Source organism: Cyprinodon variegatus, unplaced genomic scaffold (genome assembly GCF_000732505.1).
Source record: "Cyprinodon variegatus isolate N-32 unplaced genomic scaffold, C_variegatus-1.0 Scaffold1210, whole genome shotgun sequence".
NCBI classification, from domain to species: Eukaryota; Metazoa; Chordata; class Actinopteri; order Cyprinodontiformes; family Cyprinodontidae; genus Cyprinodon; species Cyprinodon variegatus.
In genome coordinates, this window is record NW_015151663.1 from 182,930 (window position 1) to 208,297 (window position 25,368).

Consider the following 25,368-nt stretch of genomic DNA (forward strand, 5'->3'; position numbering starts at 1 on the left):
TGAAGGCTTGAAATCCGAGGACGACGTTAAGACATAATTTAGATCTAAACTGAAGCCTAAACTTACTTATACACTACACAGATTTAGGTTGGAAGTAAGTACTTTTAATTCAATTAACATTATGCCTGTAATATTGACCGCATGAAGTGGCATAGCCAGAGTCCCGGCATGATTCTGAATGCAAATCTGTGGAGGGAATTAAAAAAATATCTGAGCAGAACTTCCAACCTAAAACATGAACATCAAGTAAAAAAATAATAAAAATACCACTTGGACTGTTTGAACTGTTAGAAAACAGTGAGAATGGCATTATTTTGATATAGATTTTCCAATTGGTTATTAAGAAGAATAATTTACAATACATGTACCATGTCTTACAATACATGAGATTAAATATACCACATATTCCTTTTTAGAAATAAACTTGAAAATTATTTAAAACCTACATTTTATAATTTCTCCTTTAACGTACATAAGATAGTTTCCTTTGACATTAGCTCAAACTAAATCCCAAAAAAACAGCTAGTATAATAATTACAGGTCCATCTAATCTGAGATTAAAACATTAGCAAACATAAAAAAAAGAAAATAATACAACTTCCAGAAATATTCTTGAAGAAAGGAGAAAATTGGTTTCAAGATTTGTATTCCTTTTTCACTTTATTAATTTTATATGAGTCACAGTGTATTAACAAACCTTTTCTTCTTGCTTATACATTTATTTTTTTCCTCACTTGTGACAAAATTGGATAAGTCTGATAAAATTAGGGACTTACATGTCCATTTTATAACACACATGCATCTACATCCTCATATAGTGCATTAAAAAAAAAACTCTGGTGTGTCAATAAGACTCATACATAAAGGCATCTTTGGCTCTGCTACACCAAACAGAAAGATATAATCCAGTTTCATTATATGCAGGTATGCATTTTTAGAAAAGTGTTTGATATTGCACCATGTTAGGTCACTAAAACATTATCACACTGCTGCTAAACACGTGACAATGTAAGACAAACACAAATTGAGGGTCTAAAAGTAGCAAATTCCACTGCTCATTTAGTATTAAAATGAAATCAATGATTCACGATTGTCCTAGCTTTGCACATGATATATAAAAAAAAAAAAAAAGACACAGTTGGATTATTTCAGTTCAAAGCTCTGGATCTGACAGTCAAAAATGTTTCCATTTCAGTTGTTTCCATAAAAGTATCTCAGGCCATCGCTGTCAAAACTGCATTCAGGCCTTTTTAAGCAGTTCGCTGGCATCTTATTGAAGTTACTGTCATATGGGCTGTTTTCATGCTTGAGATTGGACAAAAATCTGTTATTCCTGTAAATAGGATTATGTCATGAAGACAGCTTTCTCAGCGGGGGATCAGTAGCTCTGACTGATGCACAGAGGAGGGTTCAGCAGGCAGCAGCTTACACCTGGAAATCAGTCCTCAAGTGCCTGATCTGCGAATCAGTCATGGACAGGTAGGTGGTCCTCATACTGGGTGAATACTGGAGATAAAAGAAAGAAATGTAAAGATTCATAAATATTCTGTAGATGTTGTTTAGTTATAAGTACAATATAAAAACAAGTTTAATAATATAGAATAGATTTGGAGAATAATCTTTCAATTCTCCCATGTTATTGTGAAGATTGAATAATTTGGAGGAAGGAAAACAAACATCCTGGGAGTAAAAAAAAAAACAAACGGGTAAAAGAACACAAGGAGCATAAGTAAAGGTCAGGTTACACTCACATGCAACATTCAGACAGCGCCAGAAGGTCAGAGGTGAGTTTACTGAGTGTTGCCAGGTAAAAGTTACAATATTCTGCACAAACATGATTAGGATTCTATGGTGTGTGAAAAAAGATGGATTCAAAGAAGTGAAAAGGGGAAAAAGGTGAACACAAACTTACAGTTATCAAAGTCTGAGATGAGAAACGAAAAAAAAAAAAAAAAGTTTTTCACAAAGTTGTTAGACATGCCAGTGCAGAAAATACCTTCATATAAAAAAGAACACAGAAAAATGCAGAGCTGCTGATACACTTAAACCAAAGTATAAGAAACCAAAACAATAAAGACAAGCATGGAAAAACCGAAGATTTTATTTGAAATACATTTTTAAAAGCTTCAAGATACTCTGTCATGAGCACGCAGAGAACAGAGATGTCTCTGACTGATAAAAATCTGCCTTACAGAGGAAAATTGTAGACAATGATCCAGACTCTTGCCTGTCTTACCCACTCAAAAGGTGTTTTTGGTGTTTGGTATGCTGTGAAGGCTGTTCAAGCAACAGAAGAAAAAATAAATCTTACCAGGAAGAAAAAAAAAATCACACAGCAGAGCTGTGGACTGTGAATTTATCTAGGTTCCATCTGTTATCTATTATTCATCCCAAAGCTTTGAAGACAAAACAAACACTATGCCACAGTTAAGTTGGTTTTACTAATTTGGAGCAATGCATGTTGCACTTAGCCACCTTGCAGGCAATTTGCACATAAGGTAAGACTTAATCTTAAATAGGGAATGAATCTTTATTTCAGAAGAGACAAAAATTCAGACAGCTATACTAACAGCGGACAAGAAAACGTCCAGAGATAGATTGCATTTCTACAAATGCCCAGCAGAGGCCACTCTTTAGTCACTTCAACTGTAGCAAAAGTCCCATGACTAGATGCCCACCCTGTGTGCATTGTATTGGCAATATTTTCATCCTCTATGCTATTACATATCCTCGTTTTCAGACTATAGTCACCAGAGCCTCATAAGGCAAACGAACCGAAGGAGGTGGAGATCCTCCCCCTATGAGTGGCACATTTTCATATCGAGGGGTTCCTCCAAACAGCATGGACTGATTCCTGTAACATAAAGGGAAAACATTATAAGAGCCCATAAATGCAGACTGGAGAGCAACACAATCTGCAGCTGATCATACATATATTCAGGAGGTTGTATTGTGGAATTAGAAGAAGACTGAGGAGGAGGATGAAGGCTGGCCTGGCTGCCAAGGCTGCTGATGTAGCTGCAGAAACTGTGCGTGTTGGACCTTCTGGGGTTAAAGGACAGCCTGCGTGCTTGGGGGTTGAACGGGTCCTCCTCATCGATGTCGTTGTACTCTTTCTCCCTGGATGAGAGTTAAACATGCACACAGAAAGACAGGGGTATAGACAGCAAGACATGGTGAACATTTCCCTGAACTACATGGTGGACAGTAAGCAACAAGGTAATGGGGTTCATTCAGTGCTGACCTGCCGCCCATTAATGTCCACAGTCGGAAAATTACACACAACATGGCAGAGAGTGTGCAGGCGGCCAGAAGAGAGAACAAGGAGAGGTAAAGGAGCCCCTCCACTCCATCATAACACACACCCATTAGGGCATCCAGGTAGTCCTGAAAGAGTCAGTTTTCAGACTTCAGAAGAAATATTTCCCATCAGAAAATACAAATATTCAAACATAAGATCATGACCATTAGACGCACAGGGATTCTTCTACAACACTGGTAATAAAAATACATTTTCTCTTTTACTTAATGTGCTGACTGCCATTTCCACTTGCACAGATATTTCCATAGCTTTTCATGATACAAGCAAACCCCCAGTGCACACTTTTCCTACAGAGAAACTGATTTTAATGCAAGACTATTTGCATGGTTTTTGTATAAATACAACTGGCTCATGTGTTTGTTTGAATTCTGTTGCATCCCTATTATTACTTATAATGTATTTCAAAGCTAGAGAAGTTCATTAGCAATGTCTGGTTGACAATAAGCCCCTCCAGTAGAACCACAGAGGTACTGATCCAGAAATGCATATTAAGGATGTATTATTGTTTTCCTTTGCTTACCAAATATTGCAGACAAGACCTTTTTTTTTTTTATGAAAGCATTAGAAACTAACTGACAAACATTCCAGGGTCAGTTTTCATTGGTTACATTATTTCACAGTAAATCATTTAAATGGGATAAAATCCACACAAACCCAAGCGAAAACATGCTTCCATGTGTCCTTGGTGACATCTCAAAATGCATAAGAAACCTGCACATGCATCTTTTGAGCACATTCATCTGCAAATTTGGTTGTTAAATTAATTTAACAAGGGCCTTAGATTGCATGATGTAAGGCTACGGCATAATGTTTAAGATTTTAGGAACATTTGGCAAACATAAAAGGTATAAGTGGTTTCAGAAGAGGAATAGCATATACCGAAGAAAAAAAAAACAGATCTATCCAAATAGTTTTAGAGCTCTTTTAGTGCCAAGAATTTAGAAAAAAAAAAACTTACTGTGTCATGAACAGAATAGATTAAACCAAGTTTTCTGTCAAAACAATGCTTCTGCAGAACTGCTGCATTAGCCATATCACCAGGCAGACAGATGGATAATGAGCCCAGGTCTATCAGTTAGTCACACCATGCATGAACCTGCAATGTAGCCTCTATCACCGCCATCTTTCCAGGCAACACAAGCCTGAAGAAGTAACGAAGAAATCCCCATCACTCAGCATTTAGATGGAAAGATGATATTTGGGTTGGCTAAAGTGGTATGATTACAGATTGCACGCTGGGACACTGAATGCATTGCCAATTCATGTCACCATGTGAGAGGATGCAAGCAGAAAACAACTTTTTATAATTTCTTCAGGCTAATATGTACAAAACAATGAAATGGGAAAATTCAAATGGGGACATGAGTGGTTAAAGTTCTTAAGATGATCATTTAACATCTTACAGCTTAAATTACGTTAAATAGATGCCGGTTTCTGACAAGAATCACTGGCCATACAGTAGTCATTACTAATCCCTGCTGATAAGCTGGATGCTGTGCCTCTTATTATATCATTGACTACATAGATGGTAGCTCCAGCTTTTGTTGAAAGATGTGTCTAAGAGGGTAGATTTAATAGTCAATTAACAAATGAATTGTATGCTATATGTAATTTGATTGGAATACGTTCCTGGTAGGAGTCGATTTAGTTTGTAAAATCAGGTTGACGTTTGAATGCAGTCCTTATTGCAAGTATGATACATGCAAAGACTTATCCTAAATAAAAGCAGATATAATAGGTTGTATGTCTGTTTTTTCTTTTTAACAGCAATCTGAATTTGATGAAGTCTGCCTCTCAAACAGACAGTGTGAAAACTGCAAAAAAAGGGTGTCAGAGAATAAGAACTAAATAGAGCAAAGGTCAAAAATCATTCAAGCTGGACTTCTAAGTGGCTTTGAGCTCTGTTTTAAAAGGTTCCTATTAAAAGTGTCCTAGTCAGACTCTGACCTTACCTTATGTATCCCGCGGCAGTCAAGCAAGGCTGTTAGCTGGTGAACATTGAACTCTGTGGAGTTTAACAGGCGCTGGATCCCTAAAAGGTCTCTCTGTATAACAAGGTGCGCAAGGGGAGACAATGATAAGCAACCTTCTACAGCCTGGGGTAATAATGGGCTATTGGGGCCACCACTTGCCTGAGCCATTGGAAAAATGGGCACGGTAAACTGCAGCAGGCCCTGGATCTGGATTTGCATTGTGGTCAGTGAGCGCTGGCAGATGGTTAGAGACTTAAAAAAAAAAAGCACAACCAGTCATTACATCACAAGGATGTTATCAAATGTAAACAATGTGAGGATCTTATTAAGTGGAGCATTGTTTTGAAGTTTCTAGCATGTAAACAAATAATCTGGTGCTAAGAGCGGCTTAATGAAGGCAACATTAGACATAAAGGCCTACATTATCCGATGAAAACAATGCTCCACCCCACTAATCTTAGGTAGAAACAAAAGGGCAATATTTAGATCAATTGGGCCATCAAATTTAGGATTATCTCATCAGGGAAAGCAGGCATCACTTTAATGCATAAATGGGTGTAATGATGACAGCTAAACATGCTGGTTTTTAATAGTTATAAAGCAAGGATTTATCCTCCCAGAGGGATATCATGTATTATATCCCTTGTGGATGCCAAGCTATTCCAGATTCCCCCATCTGTTATGGAAAAAAAAAAATCAAAAATGTAGTTAACATAGCTGTTAATATAACTGTTAAATATGGTGAAGTGTGTTTTGTAATTATTTGACAAGGTTTCATGATTAAGCCTGGTTTGCCTTGAAAATGCTGAGTTTCTGAAAGGCAATAGTTCAGTTTTAAGGCTGCGTATTGAACAAGCTTTAACAAGAATGCATGACAGCTGTCGCATTTCTGCTGTTATTAGTAGTTGGGGGATTATAAAAATACATCTGCATTTTATGTGCAAATAGTTGTTTTTTGGAATGTAGAAGGAATATAAATGCGTCATCAGTAAATCATTTAAAATGCTGATAAGCAAATAATATTTAAAATGTAAAAATTGAGCATGCCTTTAAATATTAGAGATCATGAAAAAATATGTAATATTGGATAGATAATTACATACACAGAGTTGTATTTCAGTGTTTTACTTTTGTTGGTTTTAACGAGCGACATAGAGCTAATTAGGACGAAGTATAGTTTTTCAGAAAAATATAAATATCACAATGGAGGAAAAAAAAAAGCCTTTTTAATAATTTGGCTGTGGTCAGTACATCATACCACATTCTTCGTCTTTTGTATCAACTTCTGCATTACAGTACTTCTTTATTTGAAATAGTTTTTATTATCATTAGAGAAATCATTACATTGTTGGTCATCATAAATGAACATCTTATTTAGTTGAATCCACCAACAGGAAGAAAAGATTCTGGGCTTTATTGAAAACAAATATAAAAGCACCCAATTGGCTATGCACAAGACAAAAACATTTAAACCTTTCTGAAACTTGCAAATCGAATTAGATAATCCAACTATATATCATAGTTTGCTGTTAACTTTTCCCCCCAACATCTAAAGGATGGTTACAAAATAGTTGCATCTCACAAAGAAAGTGCCCACCTTTTAAAACTGCAATCTATTTACCACTGTTTGATTTATTGAAAATGACTGCATGGCTAAAAAGAACGCTAGCACATTTGGTCAATACCTGCTGAAAGGGGTTTTGTAGATTCGGACTGCAGAACAAATAATAGTGTGCAACATCTGTAAGGTGAGAGAAACGAGAAGGTTAATATCATGCCTTAATGTTCAGAGACAGGAGCTGGTGTCTGTGCAATTGTCTTTAGAGATAAATCACCTGCAGTGAGGAAATCCTTGGTTTGGTTAACAATGAATTTATTTGGAGATACACAGAAGTCGCTTGTGCCCTGGGAGGAAACAATAACACATTACAAGCATGCAAGACTGAAGTAAATGCACTACAAATTGCATAAGGTGCATGACCAAATTCATGTGAGGCAACACAATAAAGCTACATTCAGACGGGGGCGGTATACAGTATCCAATCTCTCTGCACAAGAAACTATTTATTTTCAGGATTTTATCAACCTGAAAGTGCAATGATGCTTCAGTTTGCTTTGAACTATTTCAACCTAGATTGTACTTATATATATATATATATATATATATATATATATATATATATATATATATATATTTTAGTACATATATATACACACACACAGCCATTTCTAGAAAAAAATTTTTTTTTTTTAATCATTACGTGGTAGGAATTGGCCTCAGGCATTACTGACCCTACAGAGGAGTGCAATGCTTTGCTAATCATGGATAAAAACTACTTAAGATTTTCCACTGGGTCTGATTCCTTCATACAGAGGTCAATGTGCATGTACACACACACACACACACACACACACACACACACACCCCACACAGGCAAAGACATTTTCACTTTAACCACCAGCATGGTTTGCTGAACGGTATGTAGAATGTCATATTTCACAGCTGGGCTTCCATTGACATCAATAAAGCTCAAAGGCTACAAGGCACCTGTTAGCATTCAGGATCAAACACCCATCCATTTCAAATATGTCCACTGTTGTATACTCTATGTCAGTCACCATCAAGAGGTGTCTTTTTCTGACCCGTCACAATGCAGTAGGCTCAAAAGCACATGACAGGGAGCAGACCTGCTTTGATTCTACCACAAGTGATGCAACACACAGACACACAAACACAATGATAGAGAGAAAATAAAAGACAAACAAAAACAAACTAAATAGGTAAAAGAGTGATGTAAAGTCATGTTGAATGGATCAAAGTAATAAAACAAAACCAGTTATTATAATAAATTTGATGTTTTCTTCACTACAGGTATGATATATCATAAACCATTAATTTAATAGTATGTATGTGAACTTAAGATGGTATGATCAAAGTGAAATATATCAGAAGGTACAAGTCATTTTGAGGATAAAGTAAGTGATTGTCCACAATTTTCATCATCTTTGGAAGTACACAAACCGTACAAGGAAGGGAGGGTGGGGTAATCAACCTGCACATTTTCTATATGATGACCTTTCATTATTATCACACATTCTACTGTTCTTGTTCAAACAGTTGTTTTATTTATTTTTTTTTAACATGTTTTAATAAAGAAATTTTATCAGTAATCAGCAGTAATTTAACCATACCAAGCCCACAAATGTATATTGGTATCTTGTCTCAGTTACAATAAAGTAGTTTTTTTTTTCAGGAGGAGCTAGGGCTTATCCTAAAAGAGTATGCTTTTGTACTGTTAGGATTAATCTTAGCATTATGGTTTAACAAGCAAATGTTTTTATCACTACCTACCTATTAGGTGTGGTAGATGTATTAGATAGTTTTCCTACCTATGATATGACACTATAAAATAGAGGCTATGAATGGGAGAATACAATGAGAGATGATTATCCTTAACAGAGAAAACTCTGGCAGTGTACATCAGATTATCCTTGATCTTAGAATGTATTAACTCGATATGGCTCGAGCCAGTAACGTCTCATCATTTTCAAACAATATATGTATGATGTAATGTTGTGTGATGTGATGATGTGGCAGGGTGTGACTCTTCAGATCTATAAAGATTAGGGTGACCAAACGTTCTCTTTTCCCCGACATGTTCGCTTTTTACATCCTGTCCGGGGTGTCTGGAGGGGAATTATAAATATTAGAAATTGTCTGATTTTCACTGCTTTTCAAAGGACTATAAACATATGCTTAAATTGACTGGCGCTTTGCACAGAATACTACGGTACTTTGTTGCCCAACGTAATTCTCAAGGGACTGCCTTATGGGAGAGTCTAGCAAGACTTCGACACACACACACACACACACACACGCAGGGAGCAAAGCAACCTGCATTGGTCACAAAGTGCTGAAACGAGGGTGCAGCTTCACAGATGAACTCCAAAAAAAATTAGCAGGTACCATCCAAGAAAAGTACCTACCAAGTCAAGTGGGCAGCTGGGTGCACCATGTGCAAAGCTGGCAAATATCTTTCAATGTATAATAAAGGTGCAGGAGATCTCAAAGCTCACATAGATACTGAAAAAAAATGAAAAAGCTGTGCGAGATGAGATCTATTCTGCAAAGTTGACTGAGGACTTTGTATGACCTGGAAAAATTTGTTGAAGCAGTATGTTAGAAATATTTTACCTATACTCTTACTCCGTTTTGTTGTTAATGGGCGTGTACTAATGAACTATTAGGATGTATAATGTGTTATTCATTGCTTATTAACTCTTGCTGAAGATCATTCCTGATTGATGTCATGATGAGTTGTGAAAGAGGCCTGAACATCCTCTTTCAAGCTGAAACCAGTCACTTTTGAAACATCTATGCTTGGAACATGCTTATCTGCAAATCAATCACATGCTTTGTTTTGACATATGCGCTGAGGTTGGAAGCCTGGTCATTTTGTTCCCCTTTCCTTTAGTGCAGCCTCAGCTTGTGTAACTAGGGACCCCTCTGACTTTAATAAATAGCGAGGAGAAAGTTGAGACCGGCAGAGTGGGTTGGAGATTGTAACTGTACAGTCTCTTCCTATTCTCCTCATGAGTAAAAAGAATTCTGACTCTGTGCCTTACTTTCCTTGTTTGTATGTTTTAGGTGTTTAGACCTGACATAGTATTATCTAATAAAGAGGAAGTCATATTTAGAACATTATTTGATTTTATTTATGTATGTTAAAACAAAACTATAATTTTGTTACTGGCTGTAACAGATTTTGTTTCGCTACAATGGTTATTTTAGTACAATTTAGGTATAATAAATCATGTTCATTAACCTTTGAGAAGCCTGTCTGAATCTGGCTCGAGGCTGGGCAAAGTGTCCTCTTTTTTTGAAAATCAAAATATGGTCACCCTAAAAAAGATTTTAATTGTTATTCTGGGCCCTTCCTGGTGAAGCGGTAGGCCTACCATATGTAACCTGATTTATTTCTCTGGTCTGAGTAAGATTAAATTCTTTAAACCTGCCTTCTTGTTTTATAATCATGTATACGGTATATAAACACAATAGAAACCATTATTTAATGTGTTTGCTCCCAGTAATCTCTTCTCAGGAAAGAATCAGGGAGATAAGACTTTTAAGAAATGTGTAAATGCAATTGCTTTCATTTAGGTACACTAAAATATTGAAATAGTAAATGGCACCTAATATGTTCCAACTTTTAATAATAGCTAATTTTATCTACCTCGGAACATATAAACAACATATTAAATGCTTAGTCGCATTCTAATAATTAATCAATAAGAGACTTATTAAATTAAATATCTTCAATACTACTTGCACTGATTTTTTTCTTTTAATTATTTCCAACTTTTGAACATACAAAGTATTTAGACTTCAGTAGAAATCTTAGTTTCAAGTCCTGAAGTACTTAATCTGAAACACAAAAATCAAAATAAGAAAAGCTTTCACCATGACATGACAATGAGTGTAAGGAGAAACTTCCTTGAAAAGTCCCTACTTGGGACAAATAGATGAAGGACATTACACACATTATTTAAGAAACCCTAATCACTTGCCAAAGTCAAACTTCAAAATTGTTTTACCGTTACTGGTAAAGTTTTTGAATGAATAGGTACTACAGGTGCTGAATATAATATACAAGTTTCACTTTTTAAATGGAATTACTGAAATCAATCTACTTTTTCATGATATTCTAATTTTATGACCAGCACCTGTATATCTAAAGTATTGATTCCTTTTCATACCTCCTTCATGCTTTTTGTTATGGGAGACCTGGAGACAATCCCAACTGTCACCTGAGGCTGTTGCTACAAAGCAGGATAAGAAGCTCAGGGAGGTAACTTCAGGTTCAGGCCAGGATTTAGAGTATTAAAAAGAAAGCTCACTTCTTAACTCAATTTATCTCAGTAGTAACTTATCTAAAAACCTTACCACCTACAGAGCAGGTCAGGTTTACAACTGAATCGCCATCTTATGAAAAAGAGCACCACCTACCGACCAAGTGACATTAAATTCAACCCTGATAAGCGTTGAATTTATCTAACACTAGTGTACTGTGTCAAAATTGAACAACACTGGTGAGCTACATCATAACCACAGCTGTCCAGGGGCAGACTGACAGAAGGAAGGCTACAGTGCACTAGTGGCACCAGGCCCTCTGATTATCATGAGAAGACAATCCTGGTAGTGTCTTATCCAGGGGCATAGCAACTGAGGGAGGATTTGAACCGGTGACCGTCTAGTAGCAGGAAGTTCCTTGGATTTAACTCTGTGGATTAAGACCAACTCCTTGGAGAAACTACCTCTCACATAGTTCAACTAGAAAAAAAAGAGTTACATTAACACAACTTTCATGATGAAACAATGATCCTGAAAATTTAACAAATCTGACTTTCTGTATACACTGATAGGAGTAGACTTATGGGAAATAATTGAACCACTATGCATACACTCATTGCATCCAAAAGTGACATGGTTCATTAGTATTACTCTGACATAAATAATGTTGATCAATGAAAGGAAGCCAGAGTATCACAAAACCAACACAGAGAGGTGTGAATGGCTGAGATCTGAACTAAGGACCTAAAAGCTGATCCGTACTATGTAACTTGAATGTAACACTTCTTATTGAAACAGAAAAAAAATTATACAAAAATGTACGTCTTAAAGTTATTTGTTTCTCTATTCTACATCAATTAAAGAAAACCTAACATCTAAACATTTGTGTAAAGCATAGCTTTGCCCATATCACATGATATCTGTTTTCAAGCCAGGCACTGCATGTTGCCCTCTAACTATCTCATTATGCTGGTCGGGACATTTTGTTTGTGCTCCCTCTCATCAAATATGTATAAATCTGAGGATTTTCTAGGACACCGCCGCAGTGTTTCATCATGCTTTCTCTAAAAAAATACAACAAAAAAAAATATGATTTTCTTGAAATAATGATGTGCAGCTGCAACAAGTTTGCATGTTTTGCATATTGACCTACATTAAGGACATGACTTTTATATGTAAGTTAATCACTCCATCAAAAAAACTGATTATATTAAAATGTGATGAAATTAATCTGCATATCTGTTATACTTGAATGCCAAAATGTTGGCTAAATGATGAGGATAAACCCTCCGTTATTCACCTTATTTTACCTGTTACGTGCCCAACTACAATCTGGGCCAGAGAGCTCAGAACTTCCATTGAAGGAACTTCTTTTTTCTTGCTTTCTAGAAAGTTCAAACATTGGCAAACATGGAGCAATCATTATGTAAGCAGTAGGGTTTCTAAAATACTGAGTGCTTAAAGGTATAATAAACGACTTTTCCGGAAATGTGGGTTAGAATCAACCAAGCCACTTTTTGAAAGGCTGTGCGTGTGCAAGAACATCCAACTCCATGTCTCAATCTCCCAAATATACTTTGGTCTCTGTTCTTTCTTCTGAGTTCCTCCTCTTCTTCATATAAAATTTTAAGAAATGTCTGGTCTTGGACTCTAGGCTTTTTACAATGTATATGGTGACAGCAGTGAATCTGACTGTATTTGTGCAGGATACATAAACAATAGAGGTGTTCATCTACAGCAAGAGGACACAAGCAAACTAAAAGATTGGCATGTGGGACAACCACTCCAAACTGATCATTGCAATTTAAGTTTCCACAAAATAAATCCACAGCACTACCTAAACTGCTGTTCCTCTGATCTGTTTTACATAAACCTATGAAAACTGGTATGAATCTATAAAATCTGAATGACAAAAAGTCTGATGGAGGCATATCCTAATCTCAGTTATGAGTTAGTCATTTTGATTCAAGACATCTTTTCGATGCTTTACTCTCCACCTGGGAATTTAGAACTTGAGGGGTTTGGACTTTATAAATTGGACTTTAAAAATTAGTTTTAATTAAGAGGTGCCGTTAGGGTCACACCTCTAACTGACTTTTTTTCCCAAAATGCAAAGTTATAATAAGTTTTGGATGGAGAGTCATAGTCATACAAAATGTAGCCTAAGCATTTCCCCGAAAAAAAGGGGAAGTAATACTTTATTTACTGTCATGATACAGCATATTTAGTAATTTATTGAAAAACAACCAAATACAGGAGGAGGGAAGGAATACTCTGAGGATCTCTTCAACCCTGCTAAAGTATTTTGAGGCGAAAGAAGAGACAGGGTGCTTGGGGCCGGATTCAGTCCATCACCCATTGGGAAGTCAATGAAGTGTTCAAAAAACTCCTGGTGGCAGGGCTTTGGCAGTGGATGAGATCCGCCCTAATTACCTTAAGTGTCTGGATGCTGTCAGGCTGTCATTGATAACATTCCACTTTATTGTTAAATATTGTAAAATCCGATGGTTGAGGGATTGCAACTTATGTTTCATTATCATTATGAAAACATTATTGGTTTAACCATTTGTGGCAAGTGGGGGAACAATATAACATTTTCTGCATTTTGCTCCTTTGCATTCAGCTGTTTTAAATTTCATTGTTGCTTCCAGCAAGGAGGTTATCATTTAAGTTGAGTTTTTGTGTTTGTGTTTGTTTGCTTGCCTGTCCATCCATCTGTGTACAGGAAAACTTTTAAGTTATGAACAGATTTTAATGAAATTTCTACCATAGGTGCACCTCAGTCCAGAAAACAATCCATTACATTTTGGTGATTATCTCCCTAATTACCCCGATACAAGAATTTTTTAAAGGATTCCTTTAAAATTATTTGGTGGAAGTAGCAGTTCCCCCCAAACCAGAGAGTGGCAGCAATGACTATTGACAGCTTCGGCATTGCACTAAAAAAAGTCCAGAAGAATTATACTTAAGACAAAAACAGAGGGAAAGGTGAGATATGCCTTAATCAAAGTCTCGATCCGCCGATTAAACAAGAAAGCATAGTGCATGAAGGTGAGAGCAGAACCAACACAAGAGGCTTCAGACACACACTGTGCCTTATTTTTAAACTTATGAAAGGATTAACAAAGGTGCACCTAATTTCACAATTCACAAAAATTTTGCAATGATTAAGATCATGTGTGAATTTGAGCTACAGTTAGGGATTGGAATCAAAAACCAGTTCCTGCTCAGAACGGGTTCTGTGTGTTCCAATTCCATGACACCGTTTGGCAGCTCGCTTAACGATTCTCTTATCAATTCCAGGCAGCACGACTTACGTCACATTTTTTTACACAAGTTACGCACACGGCATTCAGTAAGGAAGTACGACGTGACCAGGTGTAAGTCTAAAGCAAAACAAAAAAAAGGCACCGCATCATGTAAAGCGAACGAAAGTTTGGCCTAAATTTTAAGGAAGAGAACGGTGGCAACAAGGCACTTTGCAATGATTGCAAAGTGGCAATTACATCCATGGAAGGGAATACATCCAACCTGCAGAAACACCTGCGCACACAACATGGCATATGTTTTAACTAGGGCTGCAACAACGAATCGATAAAATCGATAAAAATCGACTTTTAAAAGCGTTGGCAACGAATTTCATCATCGATTAGTTGTGTCGCGCGATTATTGCGTCATCCGCTTCGCCGTCATCACTGCCTCTTGACTGAAAGAGGAAGAAAAAAAAATACGGCAGAGCGAGTCAGCGCCGCAGGTGCAGTGTTGCCAACACCGCGACTTTTCAGACCCCTCCAGCGACTATTTTTCAAAAAAGCGACTAGCGACAAATCTGGCGACTTTTTTCGGTGTCACTGGCGGCTTTTGGAGACTCTTACGTGAAAGCATGCATCGTTCCTACTCTGCCGTGGGGCGCCTCCCCCACCCCAACCGCGTTTTCCCGCAGGAGTCCCTCTCAGTCAGAGCCTCAGCGTCCAGACTGCAAATGAAGCGCGCATGCACCGGGATTGACGGCGCAAATTGATCACAATAATTAAAATAGCCTGCGCTTTGTAAAGCGAAAAAAGTGATAACATGCAACTTTTTTCAAAAGAAATGAACGTGGCAGGGAAGCACCTTGTTTGTTTGGTTTTAAAGTGGGGAAACGTTACGTTAGTTTCTCAGGTAGCTCATCTGATGCTTTCCTTACCGTGTTAGTAGGTTACAGACAGTGATAAGGTTGGCTACTTATTTTACTTTTAATTTCATTTGAATTAGCTTAAGCAGCGTTTATATTTACTTTATAAATAAATTAACTTGCAAATTATGAGGGCAAGACTTTTAAAGTTTAAATCTTCTGGCAAAGATAAAGTAAAGAAGATCCTGCAATTTATAGAAGTAAAGCAGAATAAAATCCAGCAAGATCAGTAATATGTCAATTAATTATCTGCCACATTCCCATGTAAATATCTGTCTTTGGAGGATGTGTTTTTTAGCACCCCTAGTTCTCTCATTTTTATTCCAAATACAATTTATAATTTGAATCACAGGGCTATTTTTATCTCTATGGTTCAGTATTTTCTCAAGTAGCAACTTTAACTGCTATACTTTCCTGTCTTAAAAGGCAGAACTCTTCTAGTCTAAAAAAAACCTCATTTGTTGAAATGGGGGGGTCTATTGTTTGAACCCCTTAGGGGCTTTTAAAAACAAAAATGTCTTTTTTTGCGCTTTATGAAACAAAGTAGCCTATATTTTGTGGATGTACAGCTACATTTCTCATGTAAGTTTGCGTAGTTTTAACACAAACATTTATTTTTCATATTGCACCAGTACAGTTAATGAGCAACCTGTACTTGTGTGCTTGTTTGTTCTGTCTAAAATGTTTATTTTGGAATAAAGAGGTTAATATAAAAAATATATTTTGTCCGATTCATCGATTAATCGAAAAAATAATCGTCCGATTCATCGATTTTTAAAATAATCGTTAGTTGCAGCCCTAGTTTTAACGAATGCTGTCTTTTTGATGCCTTCCGGACAGAAGCTAAAGTTATGACCAGCATGGAAGGCAACTCTGGTGGTAAGTAGCTAGTTTTATATCACTGGCTGTGCTTAATGTGGTTCCAAGTAAATCATATGCCATTTCTGAAAATAAACCAATTTCCTACCTCTCTTTGGGGTTATTAAGGGAGTGTGCTTTTCTCGTTAATCCAGCCCTTCATTGCTAGCATGTTTAATTAGAACTACTGGTAGCTGGAATTCTTACATGATTCTAGCTATTGCAATGGATGTAACGAAACATGCTACGAAGTTGCTCCGCAGTTCAGGGAGAGAGAAAGGTGACGCTCGTTTACTTAAATCAGGGGGAGATGAGTTTATTTCCCGAAACTGTACAGTAATGCTTTTTCAGTATGCTTTTGCTTCTCCATTAGATTTAGATGACTATGACTAGAAGGGCAGCCTGGCTGACTCAGAGGCTGGCAGCTCTCGTTCACTGCCTTCAGTTTTTGCCGAGGCAGGCAGAAAAAGAACGTCCCCGGTGAAGGTAGACGAATGTCACCATGCACTTACCAAGTTCATTGTTAACAGAATCGATAAGGAATCAAATCATTTCACAAAATCGATAAGGGAATCAGAATCGTGAAAATCTTATTAATTTCCAACCCTAGCTTAGGTGTAATGGAAGAGATAATATGGGGCAAAATTTGCTGCATGGCGGAGGTCTGCACTGCTTTTTTAAGTTTGGGTTTTGTTTTGTAATGTATTAAGTAAATATATATCAACAAAAAAAATAAAAATTATTCATTATTATTATTTACATTATTTGAAGGTAGGGGACAGTGCGGCAGGAGGATATTTTCCACTTATAGGGGAATTTAAACTTCTCAGCCTTGCTGGGAAGTCCTATGCCAGGTAGCGAGAGAGGAGCATCTGGCTGATTTCATCCCCACAGTGGAGCAATGGACAAGTTTGATACCTTCTGCAAACTCAAGGGTTCATGAAACCCAGCCATGTGGGAGGTGCTCCAGAGGTAAGAAGTTGGGGGACCTTTACTAATGGCTATCAGGTCTCTGTAAAATGGGAGCAATACCTGCATTGCTGGCATTAGGTCAGACCTTTTTCCAGTAAATGTTGAACTTTGACAGAGCTACCCTCAGGTATCAGTCCTGTTCACAACCTTCATGGCCTTTACAAATAGGATTTCTAGGTGCAGTCAAGGGGCAGAGGCTGTCTGACACCAGCATATTTCATCACTGACTTTTGCAGATGACGTGGTTCTGCTGGCTTCCTTCTGCCAAGACATAAAGTATGCAGAGGTTTGCAGCTGAGTGTGAAGTGGCTGGGATGAGAATCATCTCCTCCAAATCCGTGGCCACTTCTCTTGACCACAATAAGGTGGCTCATCCACTTCAGGTTGAAGGAGAGTTCTTGCTTTATTTGTAGTATTATCTTGGGGTCCTGTTCATAAGTGAGGAGATAATGGAGTGGGAGATAGATGGACAGCTGTTGCCATAATGTGGACACTGCACTGATCTCTTGTGATGAAGAGAGAGTTGAGTGAAAAGACAAAGCTCTCGATTTACTGGTTGGCTACCTTCCTAACCTCTCACATGGTCATAAAATCTGGATCATGCATGGAGGAATGAAATCATGGATATGAGCTTCTTGCTTTGCAGGGTGGCTGGGCACGTTAGGGATAGGGTAAGGGCTTGCTCATCTGGGGGAGACTTGGAGTAGAGCCATTTCTCTGATATTATTAGGAGTCAGCTGAGGTGGTTCTGACATCTTTTTTGGATGTTCCTTAGAAACCTCCCTCAGGAGGTGTTCAAGGAACGTCCATCCCATAGGAGGACCAGGAGACAACCCAGGACACCCTAGGGGGACCTATTCTTTTGGCGGGGCTAGGAAAGTGAAGTCTGGGAGTCTCTGCTGACACTGCAGCTCCCCCTAATCAGTCTTGGATAAAGCGGAAGACGACGAGTGGAAAGATCCATGGAAGATCTTATTATATCTGCCTACTTTTGAAGACCAAGAAAACGTGTCTTGGAGCTTTTTGCAGATCCTTTTCAGACATTTTGGTTCAAAAACAGAATTTTGTAGAGTTTTCATGCAAAACACTTAGACAAGGCAGTTTGACTTTGCACCCTCAAACTTCATAAGCAAAAACATGGCAGTGCTAATTAAATTTAAAAAAAGGTTTTGGACATCAATAAGGCATGTGCAAGTTGTCAGGCCTAAAATATTTGTAGATTGTCAACTTCAAATAGTGTCAGACAACACCTAATAAATAGCCATTCTTTATGGATTGCGGTTCTTATATCCTTAACCACAAAACAAGTTTTTCTAACTTCAAGAGGAGATGCCTTATTTTACCTATTTTGTACTGCTTTATAATATACTTTAGGTGATAGCAACAGCATTTCAAATCTTACAGACAGGAATACCAACTAGCTATGTCTATATACTATGAGTAAAACCATCAATACAAGGGGTGGCATGGGTGCATGACACAACCCGGTGCACTGCTAATGTGCCATGGCCATTCAATGCTGCTTCGATTTTAACTTGAAACTTGTACACCATCTCTTCCCCCCTCTTCTCTTGAAAGAGCCCTACAAGCTCTCAAAACCAGAGGGACAACATATAGATGTGAGGATTTTCCTGTCATGGACATAAGAAATGGGGAAGGCTGGAAGCAAAGGTATATTATCTCCTAACACCCCGACGGCATCTCTAATATGTGCATCATTAACCACACAAAGCCTAGATGCGTGGAACACATGGTGTATACTATTAAGATAGAACAATCTGTCAAAAATAAGAAAGCTTAAAGGAGAGACAGAAAACAAGCAAAGATGTGAGGTTTTTAAGAAAGCAGAAGGAGCAATTAAAACTAGAAATCTCCTTTGTTTGCTAAAGGATTAAACGCGCTTTGATCTAAAAGACTTGAGATGTGTAATCAGCTTTACTGCATGGCTGACCTTAAAAAAAGAGCTGACAATAAACTGCACAGAAACCTTTTAAGAAGCTAACTTCTTTGAATGCTGGCCCAAAAGATTAATGACAAGTCCCCTAGGACAAATACAAAAAAAGGTAATAATGATAACAGATTTTGTTTTCCTAAAGGTTTAAAAAGTTGTACCTATCTTACTCACCACAGCTGTCGCAGTGCCAATTCCTAGGGCAGCCCAGCTTAGAATCAAGGACAGTATCACAAAACCAATAATCCTGGAGAAAATAAGAGCAGTGTTATGAAGAGTGAAAGGTAGATACAGATAGACATTGTGGAATTTATTCAAAAGTCTCCCTTTTTTAAGAATACTGATGGGATTTTCTTATCTCATCTATTGACTCAACATAGCCCCTCATCAGCTTTTAGGCAAAACCCAAATTGTCGTGGTGTGTTATACAGTAGTTTAGCCTTAATCCTCATTTAGAAAATTTACCAAATAAATTTCCCATCTCAACTCCTGCAGTTTAACTCTTACAGTGGCAGCCATTGAAAATGGCCCTTCCCAATCAAAAGCCAGCCGAATGGCAGCAAACCCCAGACCAACACCTACCCACCCACACCCCACCCCACCGCACCCACACACTTCTAGCCACTGGCCTTTTCATGGGCGTGCATATTTTTTTAAACTGACTCCACCCTGTCAGTGAATTGCAGGGTCTGACCATGAGATGACGCTTCTCTTTAGATCTTAATGTCCACAAATCATGACAGAAATAATATTTTAGATGTTTAAAAATTATTTTTAGGGGACTAGCCAAGGACCAGGCAAAGGCCCATAAAGGAAAGTGGGGAAATTTTGTATGGCTAATACTATATAGGCTCAAATCCTATTTTTGGAGAGGCTAGTGGTACTCCACTTTCTAATTTTATTGTGACCTAGAGACTGACTATTTTAACAAGATTTTAATATTAAAGGGTTGTAAAAAGAAACTACTTCAGAAAATCTTAAACTATTAACAACATTTTTTGAAAGAGATAACTGGAATAAAGCTTAAAATAAGGCCTGAAGTGTGCGGTAGATAAACTATGTAAAAGGAGGAAAAAATGGCCCCGTGATGGATATAAAAGCCCTGGGCATGGCTTCGCTGCACCAACTTACTCCATGGACCCTCTTGAAAGCACCAATAAAGCAGCCTGAGAGCACTTAATAATTAGTTAAGGGAGCAGTCTTATCCTTCTCAGTCGATCAATAGGCATTAGTGAGGGCCCATTAGAGAGGGATGTGAGCAGCGATCCTGAGCATCATCTGGTAACACTGACATGTAGGTTGTACTAAATTGGGCAAATGGGGTGGAGAGTCTGAAATGTGGATTTGGCTGTTGAACATCATTGCCAATTTAAATCATTGGCAGAAATTTAAAGAACCAAGCGTTATGGCACCATCTTTTTATTTTCTTTTTTTAATCTAAAATAATTTTCAATCAGCTACTGTGACAAAGAGTTAGGCAGATAAATGCTGCTGTAATTATATTTGCGAATGTAGTAGATGAATATGAGCATTCTTGTATTATCTTGTGCTGAGTACTGTCTTTTGCAGTGATACACGGCAGGGTCAATGTTTATATCACCATTGATGCTGACTGATGCCCTTAATTACTGTAGCCCTTCAATAAGAACACAGAGGCTACACAAAATATAGCTTTAGATTGAGACAAAAGGTGGTTTCCTTTAAGTGCACATTGATGGTACCTACGTGATCAGCAGACACTGAGACTGCTTAGCAATTCCTAAGCACATCACCAAGCAGATGACCAGGTCAAGGATCAGCAGCAGCAGGTAGGTCAGCCATCTATAAGACAGGGGAGTGTCGCATCAATAACAAGCTGCATCACTATCTTTCACAAACAAACAAATTTCTGTATGCATTCAAGAGTCAGCACATGCTGTCTCGATTTTTGTGTAGGCATGAGGTGTGAATTGTCTATATGTCTTTTCAATCAGCACTAGTGTCTCCTACTTAAAGCCTGTCTGTTTCAGGTAATTTCCAGCATGTTGAGCTTAATAATTCAACAACGCCAATCCATAGACATTAATTTTTCATTCTCCTCTGAAAATGTCCTTCACAAGAACGGCTGACGTTGAGCTTAAAGCGTAAAGTGTGAGTGTGCATATGTGTGGTTTTGGCAAGTCAAGCAAGCTCCTATGAGCCATTCTCAACAGCCAGTTGATAAGTATGATACATTTTTGGCAAAAACTCAAATGTTCCACATTTGACTCAAACAGACATGTTTTAATATTCTATAAACAGATACACTACAGCAATAATTATATTTTTGACCATTATTGAATAATAGAATTCCCTTCTGCTCATTAAAAGGTGCACAGGTACTCGATCCGATATACTTTTAACATAACTTTACTCACAGAATAAAGTAAATGGATGGAGGATGTTAAATTGCACTTTTTCTTTAAAAGCAGTACCACTGAAGGACCTACATGTAACTGAATTCGAGGCGAAAGTAGAGAAAAATACAACACTAGGAAAACGGAATGGTGTCATTTTTTTCCTAGTAGCACTGGATTGTTGTAACATTTTCTGTTCAATAAAACTCTGCTGCAGGCTGTTCAATGGCCACATAAAATCCAATCAAGACCCAGGGGATCAGTGTCAGATAACTGTGGTCCAAAGGAAAATCCGCTGTTGGTACAGAAAGTGCACGATATGTGGAGCCAAGCTGGATGGTGTATGAAATTGATATAAGAAGGCTTTAGCACTAATAGTACAAATCATGTTATTTGGACAGTAGTCTGTGCTTTGCTTGGAATGTGAGGAATTAAAAGAGTATGGTGTTCCTAAAACTGATAAGGATGAAAGTAAGGAAATATAATGAAGGAAAAATACAAGGAAATGGAATTCTGTTTATATAATAATGTCCATTACCAATTTATTTTCAAAATTAGCTAAGATAATTTATCAGGAAAATGAAAACAGCAAGGTAATTTCAATAACTGTTTTGACTGTTTTATCAATTCCAAACTGAAGTGTGATATGTTTAAACACCCCGTTTTTCCAATTTAATCATCTATTTTCAGATTTCTGGTTCTATGGAATGATTTGACTCCTTTCAATATTGATGCTGCTTTGTTTCAAGAAACCTAGGTTTAGCTTTGGCATAATGCATTTTATTAATGCATTTTTTAATGATATTTTATAACAGAGACAACTCAATTTGTTGATAGAAATATATCAAATTATTTAATTAGGAAAGGAGAGGGACAGCCAGTTGAATGAGCTCAGTGAGTTACAAATCACAGAATTAAATGCATTTTACAAAGGAGCCAGGGGAATCAAAGGTGGTAGCCATATATTGGTTAAATTATTTCCTGTATAAAAACAGATGCACAATCTCTTTTTGTAGCCGTCGTTGATCGCATGAACAATGATGGATATTTTACATCAGCTAGAAAACATGCAATGTCACCACAATCACCTCCATTTGTGTTAAGGCCTGGCTGAGGTTAAACCCTTTAATGGAACTAATCGAAATAACCAGTAAAAAGATCCTATTTTAATAAAATTTTGGATCACTTTGGATCGGTGTGTGGACTCCAATTCTCGCTGATACCAATGCCAGCATTTTCGGCAGTGAAGGAGACATTTCCAATACTGATATTGGAATTGGAACAACTATAATTGTGATGAGAATTGTTTTTAATCATGAAAACTAACATCAAGTAATTAATTATATGGTAATTAGAGATGCAGTGATCCAATTTTTAATGATTTAATCCGATACCTGGGCTGATATCCAATAACGATCCGATTCAGCTGATAAATTGGAGAACCATATATCTTGCCATGCGAGAAGAGGTTTAGCCTTGACATAAACATAGCAGAAAAAGGGTAATAAAAACCAACAGAGATATAAATGTACATTATATTATGTATTACTAAATAAACAGCAAAAAGAAAGAAATAACAGTTAAATGTAAAGTGCACTGGATTGGATCTTTGATATCCGATATCAAAATTAAGATAGTAGATAGGTATCGGACCGTTGCCTCTGTAATCCCTAAACACTAGCATTAATTTTTCGGATGGTCATGATCTAATTTTGTTTTTTTGAGAGCAGAATGAATATGAATATACTAACATGTGAAAGTACATTTAATTAAGCGAGAAAATGTTATTTTTAGTGCTACAATAGACTAGTTTTTCTTAGTTTTTTTAGAGCCGTATTAGTTATGCAAAAAAACTGAGATTAGTTACTTAAATATTTTTTAATCCCCATTTTATTTTAATCAGAATAATTATAAGAAAAATACTGTAATACAATTTGAAGTCCATTTCTCGCAGTCCTCTTTATTTATTTATTTATTTTTTTTACCGCAATGTCTCAGGGTCCAGCTGGTTATACACATGGTGCTACAAGGCTATTTACTTAAATAAAGACAGCCAAGCAAATGGTCTGCTGCAAGGCTGACGCTATACTGTATATCTGAGTTAAGATTAGTAGACTCAAGTTGGGATAACATGATTGATTATGATGAATTGATTATTTAAATAACTTTCTTAAATAACGCACAGACAAATGGATGGAAGAGTTTTTCACTTGAAGATAGAAAAAACAGAGCAGTTTAGTTTTAACAACTTCACAACCCTACAGATAAGGTCATATATCCATTACACTAACATCAACAGGAAAGAAAAAAAAAATACATATATATATAAAAAAACAGGTGGATTCAAAGATGCTTTATTTGATTCAAAGGATACATTTCAACCCAACTGCTAAATATGTTTTGATGCCTTGGGTCAGCTGATCAGCTGCTCCAGGAGGCACCGAACTCTAAAAGGACTTCAGGTGCCTCCTGGTGAGGGGGGCAGAGCCTTTAGAGCTGCTGCTTCAAGGGTATGGAATGATCCTTCTGTTAAAATTAGACAAGTCTATTTAAATTAAAAAACCTTCAAAAACATACATCTATTCCTTGGCTTTTAGCACGCCGTGAAACTTTTTCTATTTTGACTCTGTTTTGTTATTTTGATTCTTTTATTGTTTGTTTTTATGGTTTTTACTTGTTTTATTTTTATTTTTTCTTCCTTTATATGTGCAGCACATGGCTGTAGCCATGGTTGCCTTAAAGTGCTTTATGAATAAATAAATAAAGTAGTAGTATAGACATACAGGTGTTGAATAATAATCAGGTCATGTTTTAGTGTATACTGTAAGTCTTAGCAGATCATCTACCTATTGAAAGGTTTCAGATTGGCCAGGTCCATGCGGCTTAAACTGGACTTCAGTCGATTCCTGTATTGGGTTTTGCTTCACGTCTTAATTAATTACTATTTTTCAAGCAAAATCAATAGATCCTGTGGGCCTGCCATGTGATGGGTGCCGTTTTAACAGGAAGAAGGAAAAGCTTATTTTTTCTGTAACCCAGAGAGCACCATGCATCATGGTTTCATGTATGTGAGTCTGTGCGTATAATTTCCGAAGCTTACAGACCAAAAATAATTTAAGTAAATGGAGATCAGTTATGACCAAACAGACACTCGGTCGTGCATAATTATCTGAGGAGAGACTGCGTGTAAGACCTCAACAGCACGATAGAAAATGAGCTCAATTTCAGCTTTCATTTATTTAGCAATCAGGACAAATAGCTTTTCCGGGTTGCATTTCTCAGGAGAGATCAATAAAATCCCATCTGCTCTGTGGCTGAGTTGTATCTCTACTACTACTCCATTCTAAACAGCATGTTTGTTACATCTGCATGCACATAAAAATAAAATGATTTCCATCAACCCAGTGGAGCTAGTAAAACTCCACTCACCTGTAATACTCAATGAAAGCAGTCTGGTCGGCAATGGCTGCCAAGTCAATCTTGGTTCTGTTGATATCTGGCAGAGCCGTCAGCTCACGAATGATGTTGTTAGCCATTAGCTGAAGGAAGCGCAGGGCCTGGAGGTAATCAGTCCTTGAAGCAAAAATCTCATCCAGCCTTTCTAGGTGTTGTTTAAGTCCAGTTTTCACATTGCTTTGAGTTCCAGCAACCTAAGAATGCAGAAAAATGTGGATGAAAGGGCAATCACACAGGAGAAAAAAGAGAGACAAAAGAAGACTGTTGAAACAGGCAAAGTACAATCCCACTGACATAACAGCATGCACAAATTAAGATTAAATCAGAGCTATAAAGAAATCTGATTACAAGCAGATAGTACGCTATAGGAGCTAAAAGGGCCATTTGAAATCAGATCTTCTTAATTGTGTGTTTTATTGGGGTAAATTATATAAGG

The 25,368-nt window shown here is 37.2% G+C and overlaps 1 protein-coding gene across 1 annotated transcript; it reads right to left on the reverse strand.

The window, feature by feature from the left end:
* Positions 1-448: 448 nt before the first annotated feature.
* LOC107102135 (protein tweety homolog 2-like) lies at positions 449-25,121 on the reverse strand. Its single transcript, XM_015401319.1, has 11 exons — positions 24,906-25,121; positions 20,827-20,922; positions 19,276-19,348; positions 7,131-7,200; positions 6,981-7,036; positions 5,455-5,547; positions 5,275-5,367; positions 3,245-3,387; positions 2,932-3,120; positions 2,776-2,854; positions 449-1,506 (listed from the first exon to the last, which is right to left on the reverse strand). Exons 1-11 carry the CDS (start codon positions 25,010-25,012, stop codon positions 1,426-1,428), a joined length of 1,080 nt encoding a protein of 359 aa, XP_015256805.1. The 5' UTR covers positions 25,013-25,121; the 3' UTR covers positions 449-1,425.
* Positions 25,122-25,368: the final 247 nt, after the last annotated feature.

Bases quoted from the DNA above. Each gene is read 5' to 3' on its own strand.
- LOC107102135 (XM_015401319.1), bottom strand. From the start codon at position 25,012: ATGGCTAACAACATCATTCGTGAGCTGACGGCTCTGCCAGATATCAAC. The intron at 5,368-5,454 runs GCAAGTGGTGGC...CTTGTTATACAG, and splicing joins CCATTTTTCCAATGGCTCAG to AGAGACCTTTTAGGGATCCA. The intron at 2,855-2,931 runs GTATGATCAGCT...TTTATGTTACAG, and splicing joins ATACAACCTCCTGAATATAT to GAATCAGTCCATGCTGTTTG.